This window comes from Homarus americanus, unplaced genomic scaffold (genome assembly GCF_018991925.1).
Source record: "Homarus americanus isolate GMGI-L3 unplaced genomic scaffold, GMGI_Hamer_2.0 scaffold40244, whole genome shotgun sequence".
In the NCBI taxonomy this organism is placed as follows: Eukaryota; Metazoa; Arthropoda; class Malacostraca; order Decapoda; family Nephropidae; genus Homarus; species Homarus americanus.
The window spans coordinates 111,380-128,178 of NW_024744801.1; the positions used below are offsets into that span (position 1 = coordinate 111,380).

Sequence of the window (16,799 nt, forward strand, 5' to 3'; positions counted from 1 at the left end):
AAGGCAGGAATAAACACAACACAACACTGGTCTGGACGAAACAATGAGGGAGACTGGAGCGAAGACACGTGAGTGCATGCACGACGCCTAAAAGAGGATGAACTTTCAAACGCTTCAGCAAAAAATCCGTAGATTTTATCGGGAGTTTTCAGAGCTTTTGGGTGGAGTCCACTTAAATGTGGGGACTTTTCACGTTGATGGTCACAAAAAGTTTACCACTTAACTGCGAAACCACGGATAGTGAATACTCTTATAACGAAGACCTGCCTCCTGTATTGACTACTGTGTGTTGTACCTTAGGACATTGGCAACCATCATGGGCTTGAAGACATTCAATTCAAAGTGACCGTTGGAGCCACCGACAGTGACGGCAACGTGGTTCCCCATCACCTGGGCTGCAACCATAGTGATCGCCTCACACTGAGTTGGGTTCACCTTACCTGGAATTGAATGAGGTGAGACATTATTACATAATTATCCCAAAGAAGCTGAAAGATGAGAAGAAAGATTATCACAAGGTATTAAAGACCAAGATCCTCTGGAGGATATTAATAGGGTGAATAAAGAAAGGAAAACAAATGGCAATGATAGTTAAGAAGAAAGATGGGAAAAACTGCAGAAACACGATGAAGCAAAAAGGGGAGATGGAACTATCTTGAAAAACTGCTGAATGAAACAAATAGGACAGCAGACTTACTGTATCTAATTTAAGATACGTTATATATTAAACAGTCAAGGCAAAGAAGAACAGGTAACAAGGGAGGAGGTAAGATATGCAAGCAAACTCCACACAATGGTAAGGCACCAGCAGAAGAAATAACCATTGAAAAGCTAGGAGTAAACAAATTAATTATTTTTCAAATATTGTTTCATCAAAACAGCACCAGTAAACATCTCTATGAACAAAAATATAATTCTAGAGTGCATGGGTGATCAGCATAAAGCAGCTATGACTATTCTTCTTTTGTTTCCTATACTGTTCTCCCAACTCTACCAACTATTTGGAACTCTGACTATCTCACTTCTTGCCATGAGTCGTTGCTATCCACCCACCCCAATACCGAGATCGTCTAACTAGGGGATTTTAATGTACATCACAGGGAGTGGCTTGGCTCTGCAAGGGATGACCCAGGTGGAGCTGAGGCACTCTCCTTTTCCATAATGATCTGGAACAAGTAATTAAACACCCTACACATGTTCCAGATCGACATGATCAACTTGCCAACATTCTTGATCTCTGTTTTACCTCTCACCCCTCACACTATTCATACTCAATTTCTCCCCTCTTAGGGTCTTCTGATCACAATCTTATTTCTATTAAATCAAACTGGGCACGACCACCTCCCCCACCCCCCTCTAAACATCAACTATTGCACTATCGGAGGGCAAACTGGCAATCCTTGCGAGAATTCTTCACTGACTTTCCTTGGGATGAATGTTGCTTTTCCACTCAGGATGCCTTGGTATGTGCTGAGAGCATTGCTGGGGTTATACTGGGTGGTATGAGTGCATTTATCCCATCTACCAAAACTTTCACTTTACAATCATGGTTTGATCGCTCCTTTTCTCTTGCATGTAGGGAGAGAGATAGGGTGTATCAAGCTATGAAACTATCTCCTCCTCCTATTATTACCCACTCCTCTTTCATTACTTCTAGGAATCGTTGCAAGGCTATTCTTCGTAGGGCCAAGCGGAATTTTATAAAAAGAAAGACCGCTGTCCTGCCTAATTCTTCCTATAGTAAATCCTTCTGGTCCATAACCAAAAACATCTGTAATAACTTCTGCACTCCCTCTTTTCCGACCTGATAACCCTATAGCCAACTCTCCCCCTGACAAAGTCAATCTTTGGCACCTTATTCTCCTCTAACTCCACCTTAGACAACTCCTACTCTATCCCTCCTACTCCTGCTCCTCCTACTGAACCTATGCACTTTCCTATAATCTCCACTCGTAGGGTTGCTGGTGTGTTATCCAGGTTGGATGTGAGTAAGGCGCATGGACCGGACGGAATACCTCCATGTTCTGAGGGAGTGTGCTGAAGTTCTGGCTCCTGTGCTTGCTCGCATCTTTTGCTTTTGCCTCAAAACCTAAATTTTTCCTTCTTCTTGGAAGCATGCCTTGGTTCAGTCCATCCCAAAGAAGGGTGACCATTCTAATCCCTCTAACTATTGTCCCATTGCCCTAACTTCATCCCTCTCTGTCACCTACAACACCATTCTCTTTTGTCGGATCACCCGTATAGCTTTCGCCAGGCGAGATCTACTGGTGATCTGCTCTCCTACTGCACCCATCTTTGGTCATCCTCCCTTAGGGATTATGAAGAAACTTTCGTCGTGGCCCTCGACATCTCCAAACCATTTGACAGGGTATGGCACAAGTCTTTGCTATCTAAACTTCCCTCTTATGGTTTCTCTCCCCCACTTTGTTCTCTAATTTCTAGCTTCCTTAAGAACTGATCCATGGCAGTTGTTGTCAAGGGATCGATCTCTCGCTCTTTCTCTACCAATAGTGGTGTCCCACAGGGTTCTGTTCTTTCACCTACTCTCTTCCTTCTTTTTATCAATAATTTACTTCACACTGCAACTAATTCTATCCATTCTTATGCTGATAATTCTACTCTTCACTCTTCTTCACATTTTCCCCTTCCCCCTACCTCTCAAACTAGATCTGTTTCTAGAGCTGATATCATTACATCTATCAATGCGGCTCTGTGCAGCATCTCCGAATGAGGAGGTAGAAACTTGGTTAATTCAATAGTAATAAAACTCAGTACATATTTACCAATTACACTTTCCAAATTAGATGATCTCCCACCAATCATATTTCAGGATGCAATTATTCTGCCAAATTCTAAAATAGATATGCTAGGCCTCACCATTTCCTCTAATATGTTATGGAAGCCACACATCCTCAACATTGCTAAAGCTGCCTCCCGAAAGCTGGGAATGCTGTACAGATGTCGCAGCTACTTCACTCCTTAGCAGTTGCTCCAAGTATTTAAGGGATTCATTCGTCCTAACTTGGAGTACTGCTCTCATATCTGGGGTGGCTCTTCTTCTGTCCAACTGCCAGACAGGGTGGAATCAAAGGCATTTCGTCTTATTAACTCTCCTCCTTTAGTTGACAATCTCTCTTCCCTTTCTCTTCGCCGCAATGTTGCTTCACTCTCTCCCTTTTACAGGTACTTTAACGGGCAATGTTCGGTGGATTTGGCATCCTGTGTACCGCCAGCAAGGCCGTGGGCTTGTAACACACGTCTTGCCCGCGGTGCCCACCGTTTCTCTGTGGATGTCGGTCACAAGAGGATGGCCCGTTATAGTACCTCCTTCTTTCCTCACATAGCCAAACTGTGGAATTCTCTGCCTTCTTCTGTGTTTCCACACTCAAACAATCTGTCTCACTTTAAAAAGTTGGTTTTCCGGCATATTCGTGGTGAAGATTAATATAACCTTTTCCTTTTCTATTTTTAATTTCTTTCTATTCTTATTTTTTTGCCCCCTAGGCCCTGTTGTGGTCAATGACCTGTGCCCGGGTGGGCTATTCCCCATAAATTAAAACAAATCTCAATGTGTTCCTTAAGGATGACTCACCAGGCATGATGGAGGAGCCAGGTTCATTCTCTGGGAGTGAGATCTCTCCCAGGCCACATCGAGGACCTGAGGCAAGGAACCTGATATCATTGGCAATTTTCATGATGGAACAAGCCAACACATTCAGTGCACCAGAGACCTCAACCATGGCATCGTGAGCTGCCAAGGCTTCAAATTTGTTAGGGGCAGTCACAAAAGGCAGGCCAGTAAGTTCTGATACCTGCAATTTCAATTTTGGACACAGATTAGAGCCTGCAATATGTTTGAACAGTACGAGAAGATAAATATTATCTTCTTTTCTCTTTATCATTTTCACAAGCACAGTACAATATACTACTGTACATAAATATAACCAACTGTGAACACAATATTTGAATCAATGTTGAATTAGCATAATACACAATTTGCATGTTTGTTCCTCAAGAGATATGACCAACTGCTTGACAGGCTAGTAAACTGACCAAAAACAAAGAGAAATGAAATCAAGTACCCAGACAAGAACCAGCAATGTTTGGCAATGTGACATTACCAAACATGGCAGGTATTCTCTGGATACTCTGGTTTCCTCCTCACTAATATTGGGCAATGAAGGTTATAACAAAGTAACAAGGAATAGTACTACTATGCTGATCAGTGGTGTAAATGATAAATTATGAAATAGATTAAGTTGTAAGGCAAATTATTAGCTACTATTTTTTCTTTTACTTATTCAAGGCTTTTCCTGCTATAATACAAGGTGACCAAATTATAGAGCATTTACCTTGGCAGCAATTTTCTCAGCAAAACCGATCCTGGTGTTGAGACCTGTACCTACAGCCGTGCCACCCGCTGCCAGCATGTACACACGAGGGAGACAAACCTTGACCCGTTCGATGCCAAACTCTATCTGTTGAGCATAACCTCCAAACTCTTGGCCGAGGGTCAGGGGCGTGGCGTCCTGCAATGTTTGGTTTCAACGTATAAATTACATCCATTGAAACACCAATATTCTGAACTCTCAACAATATTATAAAATTTTTGAGGCATATAACAAACTGGTGGATAGACTAACAGATGTAGGGATAGAATTAATAAATAGGGATAGGAAGACTGGTAGACAGAGATTGACACTAATAAACAGAAGGATAAAAATATTAATTGTCACAGATATGGAAAAACTGAGTGACTGAAAAATGTGAAATAAAAAGTTAAATCTTTACACTTTAAACTAAATACTGCATTGAAGTTTATTTTGTTTCAGAGTTTATTTTAACTTACCTGTGTGTGAGTGCGGCCGATCTTGATGATATCCGCGTACTCTTTGGCTTTGCCATCTAAAGCGTTGTGTAGGGCCTCCAGGCCAGGCAGAAGTGTATTGTGAATTTCAACAGCAGTTGCAATGTGCATTGCAGTGGGGTATGTGTCATTTGAGCTCTGAAAGTAGTTACACATGATACAGTAAGTTTGACAGAAGGGCCTAAATATGAAATTCTGTATCAAATAAAGTCTTCTATTATTCTCCAGTTCAAATCTGCACACTCTTCACCCTATAATTTTGTTAAAAATACATACAGTATACAAAGCCCAACTGAAAGTCATAATAATGCAACTCACTACAACTGAAACTAAGCTTCCAATAAAAACATTCTCTCTTCATTAAAAATGTCTAATCAGGTGAACAGTTCACCAGGGGGGGTCTTGGGGATCCTGACCCCCCCTCCCTTTTCATAAAAATATTCCAATACCTTTTCTTTAATGCAGTCTTATACTCGGGAATTTTTGTATAGTAAAAAGTAATTACTATCAACTTCAGAATAATTCCTAATATCAAGTGTACATGGCTTCAAAATGCCCATGATATTGGTTAGATTCCCCCCAAAATTCTGGGGGCTTACAGTGCCACCCCCCCCCCCAAAAAAAACTCCCCAGCTGGGTGGGATCGCTATGCTCGCCAAGTTTGCCCACCCACAATTTCTTGGACTCCCCCTTTTGATATTCCTGGATCTGCTCCTGTTCATGTTTGAGAAGAGAAATTAAACTCAATTACTGTTAAATGAGCTGTACTGTACTGTGCAGCATTATGTTACCAGAGCCTTGGTACACACATACAGATGCACCTCCAACAGAAGCAATACAAAGCTAACACAAAGCAAGTAAAATATTCTAACATGATGACTATCTCTATTCCTATTTGTGCTATAGGATGAACTTAAATAACACCTCTTGTATAAATATTTCCAGAAAGATGACAGCCCAATATACAGTACCTGTAACTTGCCCAAAATGCTATAAATAACCCCCCCCATGAGAGACAAAGGCCAACTCACATAACCCTGGTACAGTACCTGACTCTTGTTGACATGATCATTAGGGTGAACGGGGGATTTGGAGCCCAGTGTTCCACCCAGAAGTTCAATGGCACGGTTGGCAATCACTTCATTGGTGTTCATATTTGACTGTGTTCCAGAACCCTAAAGAAGAGAATTACAGTAATATCTCTGTTAGTCGGAATCCCTCAAACCCGGAACTCTCCGATAGCCAGAATTGAAATTTTCTCGGAAAATCTTTCCCAAAGTCCGAATTTTCCGGAAAATTCCGGCTTTGGGAATGATTTTCCGAGGGGCACATTTTCTGGATGATTCCAAGAAAATTTTCCCGATACCTAGATAATTCTGGGGGAGTTTTTTGGGGGGTTTGAGAGATGAAAATTAGGCGCATTTTCTAAAAATTACAAGAAAAATTTTACGTTACCCAGAAAATTCCGAGGAGGAGGGATATTTTTCCAGGTTCAAGAGATGATGTAATGGGCAATTTCTGGAACTTCCGAAACATTTTTCCGTTACCCGGAAAATTTTGGGGATGAGGGATTTTTTCCGGATTTGAGAGAGTCTTCTCGTTACCCGGAAATCTCTCATTCCCGGAAGTGCTCTGCACCAATTGTTCCGGCAAATGGGAATATCACTATTTCATTTGCATATTTATTAAAAAAATACAAAAATACAAAAACAATAAAATTAGACTTGTAAAATAACTATATGATCATGTGTTCATTGGTATGGGTTATTTAGAGGAGTATAACCAATAATAATACTGTACTGTACTTGTTGAATACATTGTGACAATTCTTCCAATTAAATTTCAGAGTTAAAAAGTTGATTAATTGTGATAAGTCTCTCAAATTCTGATAGAAATAATGTATATACAAATTTTATTCCATACACATTCTCAACCAATCAGAATACAGTATAATATTTTTTCACATCAACTATAAGTTTTATCCAAATTTTCAGCTGTCTTCTGATATGATAACACTAAACATTAACACAAGTGATTGTAGCATATTGCATCAATTTAAGATAAAAGTTGGACAATATTTTCTTCGGCAAACATTTCCACCAAAACAGGCTGATGTACACTACATTTTCTGCACAGTGCACAAGATAAATATGGAACACAACTGACCGTTTGCCAGATGACAAGAGGGAAGTGGTCCTCATACAGCTCACCACTGATGACTTCATCTGCTGCCTTGGAAATCGTGTCAGCAACAGTTGCATCAAGACCAAATTCCTTGTTCACCTCTGCAGCAGCCTTCTTCAACACTCCAAAGGCCTTGATCACTGGCAACTGTAACATTCAGTATGTTTCAGGTACAATATGTAAACATGCCGTACAGTACTGTACCCATATCTCATTTGATCAAGGCAACAAATATTTCCCTGTTGTTTATACATTACAGAACTCACTCTTCTTCACATTTTAAACTATATACTGTTATTACATTAATAGACATGGTGACAGTTTTAATATAATATTAATGATTAAATCATAACTTGTAATAATGTTCTATAAGTCTAGTAAATGAACACAAAATTGTGAACTTTTCCCACAAAGGCTTATATAAAACAAAATATTAAGTAAGCTTTCTAATCATAAATTGAAAAACTTTCAACTTCAGACACTAACTGGCATACGTTCTGTCTCGCCACCGATGGGGAAGTTCATGACGGAGCGAACAGTTTGTGCTCCATAATATTTACTGTTGGGCACCTCTAACTCCCCGAAGGTGTCAGATTCCTTCCTCACTCCTGATTTGCTGGTCTGAAAATACAGGTAGTCATTATATCAGCGTCACTTCCAAACCAACCCTAAGAAATGTGATGCAAGACGTGGCACCAACTACCCAAGTGTAGAGTTGGAAACTGAGTATAAAGATACTTCAAGTGCAGGGTATTGAGAATTCACTTACCAGGCATCATTATACAAGTTACCAACATAACTACGGTAACAATATGTATTTGAATTAATGACCTAACAAAATGTATAAAACTATTGACAATAACGGGATAATAAATAAAGTATCTATCCAATTTTAAAAAGAACCTTTGGATTTGAGTCTGTATACATTAAGGCAAAACTGAATGTAGTATATCAACCATAACTTAACCATTATTGTATCCATCAGTACTCATGGTGTAAATTACATTAATACTGTATACTGTACTATTAATTATTAGATGACCCTGAGAGGAGATATGCATTATAAAAATAGACCACATGTTCAACCTACTCCTATACAGTACTAACACAGCAGTACAGTAACACTTAACCTGCAAGTCTGCACCTCAAACCACAACTGACTAAAAGAACTTGTGTTACCTTTAATTTGCAATTTTTTTAAACTTGATGGCTTAGTCTGCCATATTCCTGTTGAGAAATGCTTATCATTAGGGTAAGAGCAATATGCATAACAATCAAAGATTTATCTAAAGCTTTTATCAAATTAAAAAGAAAGGAAAAAAGCTTTTGGAAATGATCCAGACCTAGCTTCTATTTTTGTTTAAATGCTGCAATAGTCTTAATACATACATTGAGATAACACGACAGTCTTGCAACAATTTCACGCTGAACAACAAAGCAAATTATAACACAAATGAAAATTAGCGTGTGCAGCAGAACCTTGTTGGGGGTGAAACAGAGGACAACATTCCAATGATCAAAATGTTATTATTCACAATGCTTTGAAATTTTTTTAACACTATTATCATGATCATTAGCTGTGGTGTATCTGAGCATGGAGGAGACTATAAGTAAAACATAGTGCAGTAACAGGTTAAGTACTGTATGGGGAAAAGGTCCAAACCAAAGATACACTGGAGCTACCCAGTCACCAGAGCTAAGGACACTCAAGTGAATTTAAAGTGTACCCTTTATGTACAAGAGCTGTTGTTGGTCCATATTTTTCCTCAACATAACAGGCAATGATACTTATTATGTAAATTACTGATTGACTTTATCATACCCCAGATGATGCTAAACATTAAATATTCAGCCAGTTTTCGTCAGGAAGATGGGACTTGCCATTCTAACTTTTATGCTTCAGTTTCTTGGAGGAACAACTTCAGTGGGGGAGAGGAAAAGCTGGGTCTTTGTTGTGGGCGGCCTGCACACTTGCTATATCTAACATGTTACTTTCCGGGGTATATAAAAAAAAAATGCCACTGGAATATGTTGGTCCTCAGAAACAAACCTCATCATGTGTGCCAAAAAGCCTTACATAAAACATGAGAAAGAATAGAACAATGCACTACAAAGGAGAGCAATCATTTACAACATTTGCAGCATTTACAGTAAACTCATTAAATAAGTGCTAAAACTTATTACAATAGATCGTAATGAAGAACTTTGCTACAGTGAAGATTTTTATCTAAAGTGTAAAACTCTAGGCTACAGTGAAGAACTCTGTGTTACAAAACAAAAATTACATGCGAAGGCAAAACCTCCTATAGATAAAATAAACTCTTACCTTTTGGTACTTCACCTTTCCTACTTTCGTTTTCTAGCAAAGAAAAAATACACAACATTTTATTACAGTATTTTCAAATCTTGTTAGCAGCATACAGTATACATTATGACTTACCACACAGGCTAGAGGCTTCTTCAACATCTTAATGTGACAAAGTGTATTAAAGTCATTATAGGACACAGTAACACAGCTATAAGAAGCATTAGCATACCAGTAAGCACAATCTAACTAATATATAATGAAGCTAGTGGACTCAATTTAATGTGTTGTAAATAGAACCTGACATCAGATAAATACTGAATTGATAAATTAATCTGCATAATCTTGCCTAATAAAGAGAAGTAAAAAAATTTTTTTTTCATGTCATATCAGATAATCTAATACAGTATGATCAATAATGTTTCAGAAATAATTTAAAATACTGTATATATTTTCCAGTACAATACTGTATATGTTTCTCACTGTAAAGCTCCATTCACCCGAGCTAATTCTCAGACTAACCTGAATCTTATGGACAACTCAAGAGTACTGTATGGTGAATGTTGTGTGTTTCCATACACTTAGATAATACAGATGCCAGGAAAAAATTGGATCATCATGTGACAATTAGCCACCTCCAGCTTATTTCATCTAAAAATTAATTATCCTAACACTACCCTATCCCCCTCCCCACCCCCAACCAGTAGCATTAGGGTCTTTAAGGGGAGCGTCCAGCTAAAGCACGAAATTCATTAATATAATTGATCAATCAATATTCATTTCCTGTCAGCAATTAAGGACACCAGATACATTGGTGCTATACCTTAATACCTGATTTTTCCCTGATATTCTTATCAATTTACAAAATCCTACTTCTCCATAACTTCTCACTAGATTACGTGTAAATTCGTGTGGAGTACGTATAGGTAATTTACTCCTCTTGAACGTGACGTATGGATATTTCTGATTTTCACTTTTGTTTTGGGTGCATAAATTTTTTTCCTAACATACCATTTTTCCTCCAAATATTTATAAAGATAAATCAGCAAATAATAAACCAAGCAATGTACAATATGGTATTCTACTACTGTATTTAGTTTTTGTTTTATTAGAATCGGCCCATAAATGGCTGAGCCTTATGGATTTGAACGTTAGAAATACTGTACTGTACAGTACTTGTTCTGAGACACAGGCCAATAAGGGTGGTGTGAGAGCAACACACAGTTGAGCATCACTCTCATTTCTTTCATGGGTAACTGATTTTTACCAAGTGATAGTTATTACTTTACACCAAAATATTATTATAAATAGGTACTATTCTACAGCTTTTGCTATGTAAACAGATGTGCCCTCCAAATGATGGGGGGGGATAGAACAATCATGCATAGCTATATAAATATAACGAATTATGCAATCAAAATACAACAGCAGATAGCCATAGGCAAAAACTGTCCTCAGGAGTTTTTTTTTTTAACATTTTCGCAATTTTCCAATTTTCATCGTATTTTCAGACGGACGCTCCCCTTAATTGTCAAGCAAAATAAGCTGGGTCGACTAATCTTCAAGCGACCCGAAAAATTTGCCAATTACAGAAATCATTATTGTAATATTGTATACCATTTATGTTTTATCTATGATGCCCCACACCAGGGGGTTCCTCTCAGGGGAAGGCCACAGCAGAAGGACCTCCACATCACCCTATCACTGAATAATATTACACCTGTATCTCATATGACCTCACTATTTCCATTATCCTATCTACTGTTCTCTCCTTAATTTCACTCTCCACCATATTGTTCTTATCAAGCAACACTACCAAGTACTTCTGTTCCTTAACCTGTTCCAATATCTAAGTTTTCATCATATCATTACAATGTGTATTTCAATTTGCTCTGCTTTTCTAGTCTATTAGGTCTACCAAAATCCACAAAATGGTACCTCAAATGCCCTCCCAATGAAATCCTATTTTTTAACACATTAACTAGGTTCACCACATTACATCAAAGCACAACACTTCATAACTTACAACAGCTGCACGTCTTACCTACACAGACAAACTCAGAAAGAAAAAAATGCGATCTCATAAAAAGTTGGTAAAATAGTCAATAAATATCAACATTCCACTTTGAAAGAATCACATGAATTTTTTTTTTTAGTTTAAGAAATAAAAATAAAAAGGTAAAGATACTTGAACTAAATTACACTGTGCCATCTTCCTGCTACAGAAGAAGGCAAACTAACAATGCCTATACTGTATAATTTTACAGTGGACTTTATTACTGTTCCGTTGAGCAGTAACCCACAGAGGTGTGTATCTGGCCAAACCTGATTTCTTCTTTTCTTTCTAATACACTTTATGCTTATAGCTACAAAGACCTCATTTGGCATCCTCTGAAGAATCTCCACCCCAGTTTATTTCACCTCACGATTAACCAACCTAACTTAACCTCACCCCCCAAATAATATTAAAGTGGATAATCTCGAGGAAAAATAAGCTGAGGTGAAAATTCTTCAGTTGATCCCTCGTTTGTTACCAGTGCAAAAAGTATCCAAAATATCCTAACTACAGTAACTGCTAATTTTATAATATTCAAATAGCTATGTTAAAAATGTTTACCACAACCCTCATACAGGTTGTACCTCTTTAGTCTGGCAACCTCGGGACCTGACCGGTGCCGGACCATGGAAATTGCCAGACCATGGAAATTCACCCTTTTCCTGGATAGATAGTGACTTGTGCTTATGCTTGGAAGCACTAGCACCATTTTCTCTGCATCATGGTCTCTTTTAAGACATATTGAAGGGTTAAATGTCGTATAGTAGCTTCTCAAATTTCGCGAGTTTTTTATTCAACGTATTTTATTGGAACACAAAAAAAATAAATAAAAATTTTTACGGCGGAAACTTGAATTTCGACGGGTTTGAACGGCCCGCCAACGTGCAGACGAGCATAATCGTGTAAACAGCGTCATTTCTCTTATGTACAAAAGATTCATTATTGTTTATTACTGAATGTCTTTTTTATTTAATTAATGTTTATGTGTGCAAAATGAGCAATACAATTCATTAATAATACGTAGAATATTAAAACACACGAGGAAATGACACAGCATTGTTTTCGTTGATTACAAAACCAGTGACTGACTGGTTCTACATATAAAACTGAAGAAAATAAGACCTTGGTTGTAGCTGTAGTAAAATTAAGATGGTTGTTTGAAGTAATGTTATTTAATGTTAATAAATGGAACAATAGAAGTAGATAACCATTAATGGTAAAAAAAAGAGTGCGCATATGTAAGTGCGCACATGTGAAAACATATCATCATTACTCTACATAAGAATATGAAAGCAACACTTATTTACTGCTCATATATATTGAAGGGTTAAATGTTGTACTCTGTATAGACAAGCAGAGAGAGAGAGAGCAGCCGAACTGCCGGATGAAAACAATCCTTAATTTCCTGCGGCTTTGTTGTTGTTTTTTTTTACGGAGATTAGCCCACCCGGGCATAGGTCACTGACCCACATTGGGGCCTGAGGTGCAAAAATTTAATACTCCTGTAATAATAATTCAAATAATAATAAAAAAAAAGAAAAAAAAAAGAGCTGCCTATCTACCTATTGGACAAACTAAAATCGTTCCGGACCACAGGAGTTTCCGGACCACAGAATGCCGGATTAGAGAGGTACAACCTGTACTACAACACCCTATTTAAGGAATTCAACTTCATAGTCTAATTTACAACTTAATTATATACAGTAGAGTAATATGGTGAGAGGTAATAAGCTACAGTATTACTAGTACTGTATATCCTGAATGCACTACAATATCTATAATAAAAAATAACTCCTGATCTAATTATATGTTCTATAAAAAAAAGTTCATAGTAAGATATTAAAATAATAATGCCCCATCCCCTACTTCTTGGAAATATTAGTGTGCAGTATAAAGTTCAACTGAGCAGTTCATACCATTCTGACAAGAACTGTACTGATGTCAGTCTGGGTGTCACTGAACTAAAGCTGCTTGTTCTTCACAGACTATATGTACTTGGTGTTATAAAATATAATTTCTGCTTGTAGACTTCACAGCTGTAAAAAAAAAATGAAGAACATACATATCTACATCCAATAATCTTCATTACAGATCGAGTATTAATCATGGCTATTTATAATTTCTTTTTATTTAATTTCTGAATTCATATAAGGACATATTCACTGCCCCTGTATTAACATATAGTCACCTGATCCACTAATGAAAAAAATGGATGAAAGTAGTGTAGGGTTACAACCACACAAAACTGGACAAATTATTAACATACAAATCTAAACTAATTTACAGGAATTAGCTTGAGTAAGTCCAGTTGGGTTTGTTTTAGTAAAATTATCTACTGTACTGCATTAGGAACTGTACCGTAACTGTAGTCTTCTTGTATTTTCATTATTAGTGGGTGGAGTGAGTGATTATGTAATGTTTATTCAGTACAGTCATGTAAAGAACAACACGTCCAGTAGCTAAAACAACTATCTGTGCATACTTTGTGGAGAAACAATATGAGACCATGGATGATAAATTTTGGTATACGAGGGCCGTCACTAGTCACACGTAAAATTTCGGAGCATATCGACCCCCACCTGCACAGATAGTTGTTTTAGCTACTGTACATCAAATACAGTATAAATAATTTACATTTAAACACATGAAATTGTTACGAAGGGACTAACAGCCTGCGGGCCTATATACTGTGAGTTTAGCTAGCCAATCAACTTGTCTGTAGTTATAAACATTGCGGTCAGTGAATAAATGCCAGGAAATCTGCTCATATTAAATTGGGTAATGGTGGAGGAGACGGTTAGCACCAGAAGGACTTCATGGAATTGCACCAAATTTTCAGATGTTGTTTGGATGATACGGAGTAATAAAATTGAAACAACACTGTAGTATTTTTTTCTTCTCTTTGGCCTATCCTTCAATCACAAATAACTTGTTAGTGGACAGGGAATGAAATAAGAGGGAAATAACGGGGTAAAAACACTTCGAACACTGATCATATGGCAGTAATATCACGTCTCTGTGCTTGTAGGTGAAGAAATAAATTATTTACCGTAATTATGGCGCTGTCGGATCTCCCATGGTGACCTCCATGTTTAGGTTTACATCGTCTGCTATATGGGACTGTCTACGGTCTTTGTCTACATGTCAAGAAATTAACGATGATCTCATTGGGCGTGTTTATTATGATTTATGTTAGAGCGAATTCAGTCACTTTTTTTAGAGATGTTGTTTGGATGATAGTAAGAAAATTTAAACAATGATGCACAGGTTAGAAAGTTAGGTCAGGTTAGGTCAGGTTTCTAATAGGTTCTGTGCATTGTCACTTCGATTTTCTTAGTAACATCCAAACAACATTCCCTGAAAATTTGGTGCAATTCCATAAAGTCCTTCTGGTGCTAACCGTCCCTACCATCATTACCTTACACTGAACTACAGTACTGTAAAATAATAAGACCTCGGTACAGTGTTGCCACAAAATCCGACACCGTGAAGCGTGATTTGTATACATTGTCTCGAATCATTGGCAAGATACTTGTTACCAACAACAAATATTGTCTTCTTCTATACCTCTGGGTTAACATATAAAAAAACACTAGATCCTCGACCCACCAACAAGACATGGTGTATCTAGAGGTGTTTTTCCTACCTTTATCATAACTTTACCCCATATAACAGTTAGTACACCTACAATTTAACTGAACCTTTTCCATATTAACTGACAATATCGAGATATGACTATATTTATCATGACACTATTGACTGCAGAACATCTTGTACCATCACACTGTATACCCACAGTCACAAGGGCACGGTCTAGTTATGGTTTAACCTTTGCCACTTGTCAGTTTATTAGCAGATCAGGGTGGTTGGTGAATTCTCTCTTACACACTGTTGGCAAGTACTGTGCATGTATGGGCTCCTGGATGTACCTGAACATGGTCAACACTGGCAGTTTATAATAAAAGCTCATAACTTTTACTTCAAAGAAATTAGTACGAACACTTTTCTGTACTTGTGGCTTCTTGTATTTAAAGGTGTGTTTCTAATGGGGTAACCATTCACTAGCTCCAGATATGTACATTTCACCGAATAATATCCTTGGTGTCTATACTGTACTAAACATTGTGATATATATCCTGGTGTTTGGTGCCATAACTCTAGCTGTCACCTACAACACAGCAGCCAAGGTGAGATTAATATAACTCACTGAAAACCTCTGATAATCACTATATATGGTTTATTCATGGCAGCTCCTTGCCACCGGTCACACTGGCACTACAGATGGTGCTATATCCTTTCCGCCCACCTCCCAGCGAGTCATTAACGCCTACAGCTGTGCCGACACAATGACCAGTGGTGCCTATCCCGTAAAATAAACTGAGACAGTGACTAATGGTGCTTATTGTCAAACAGGTGCGGTGGTAATCCTTGGTACTCAATCAACCTGATGCAATAAGTTTTATTTACATCAGCTGATATTTAACTGACTGTACACGGGTGCCGGTGGTCGCCCCCCAGCGCAGACGACAACCACCACAACTCTGCCTAACAAGTCTAATGGTAGTTTACTTAAGTCTCGTATAGTTACCACGGCTGAGGACGTTGATATGCCTATTGCTTGGTTAGGCAGAACACCCCTAAAGGTAGTAGACAAGCGAGAAGATGATACTCTTAGCGCAGCCATGACGACGGTGATATATAAGGGCCAGCCAACCTTACACGGGGCCGGCCAGTGGTGCCAGGCCAGGGAACACAGTGTGTCGTACTGCATTGAAATTTTCAATTTGAAATAAGCAATTAATAGCGCAGTTAGCCCAATGGCATACTAGTTATCCAAATTAAAGCAAATTACAACACAAAATTAGTTAAGTTCCGTCACAATAAGTATTTAACGCCTGAAAATTATTGCTCATTTAGCAAAATGTAAAATATTAAGTTTTGATGACAAGTCGCGTCACGGCTTCATGATTAACTCAAGGTTATAATCTCAATTGCTTAGTCAATTTGACCAAGAATAGCCCACAAGGTCATGGCACACTTAGTTACAGTAGGTCCTACGTCACCCATCAAACGCTAAATGTTTACTATTTTCGCTGACTGGGTGCGAGGCACAGGGCCTACACACACACACACACAAAACAGCCACCATAATTGTTTTAAATAATTCAAGCTATCTGGGTAAAACACCTTCAGCGACAATCTTTACCTAATACTTTAAATAATCCCTTTAAAAAATGGGATAACATAGACGCCTTAAGCTTAAGGTGGAGGCACACTGAGCACTTCCCTCCTAACATGTTGCCCGTTTTGCTGGCCGTTGGCCAAAACGCCAAACACAAAACAAGATTATAGTTGTGTAAGATGTGGAGAAGTAGAATATCCATTAC

At 38.1% G+C, this 16,799-nt stretch overlaps 1 protein-coding gene across 7 annotated transcripts in view; it reads right to left on the reverse strand.

Moving 5' to 3' along the window:
* LOC121878027 (fumarate hydratase, mitochondrial-like) overlaps positions 1-16,157 on the reverse strand; it is a 31,926-nt gene extending 15,769 nt beyond the window's left edge. For 4 of the 7 annotated variants that reach the window (XR_006091086.1, XM_042383984.1, XM_042383986.1 and 1 more), the window contains exons 1-9: positions 16,001-16,155; positions 9,378-9,410; positions 7,538-7,672; positions 7,034-7,198; positions 5,917-6,042; positions 4,850-5,005; positions 4,353-4,529; positions 3,593-3,812; positions 296-440 (exon numbers count right to left, since the gene is read on the reverse strand). Coding sequence is in view for 6 of the 7 variants with exons in the window: in XM_042383984.1 (XP_042239918.1) it covers positions 296-440; positions 3,593-3,812; positions 4,353-4,529; positions 4,850-5,005; positions 5,917-6,042; positions 7,034-7,198; positions 7,538-7,672; positions 9,378-9,410; positions 16,001-16,096 (1,253 nt within the window). In the remaining variant the exon portion in view is untranslated. Of the gene's footprint in view, positions 1-295; positions 441-3,592; positions 3,813-4,352; positions 4,530-4,849; positions 5,006-5,916; positions 6,043-7,033; positions 7,199-7,537; positions 7,673-9,377; positions 9,411-13,328; positions 13,449-16,000 lie in introns of all 7 variants that reach the window. The other 3 variants (XM_042383988.1, XM_042383989.1, XM_042383987.1) reach the window with 3 other exon arrangements.
* Positions 16,158-16,799: the final 642 nt, after the last annotated feature.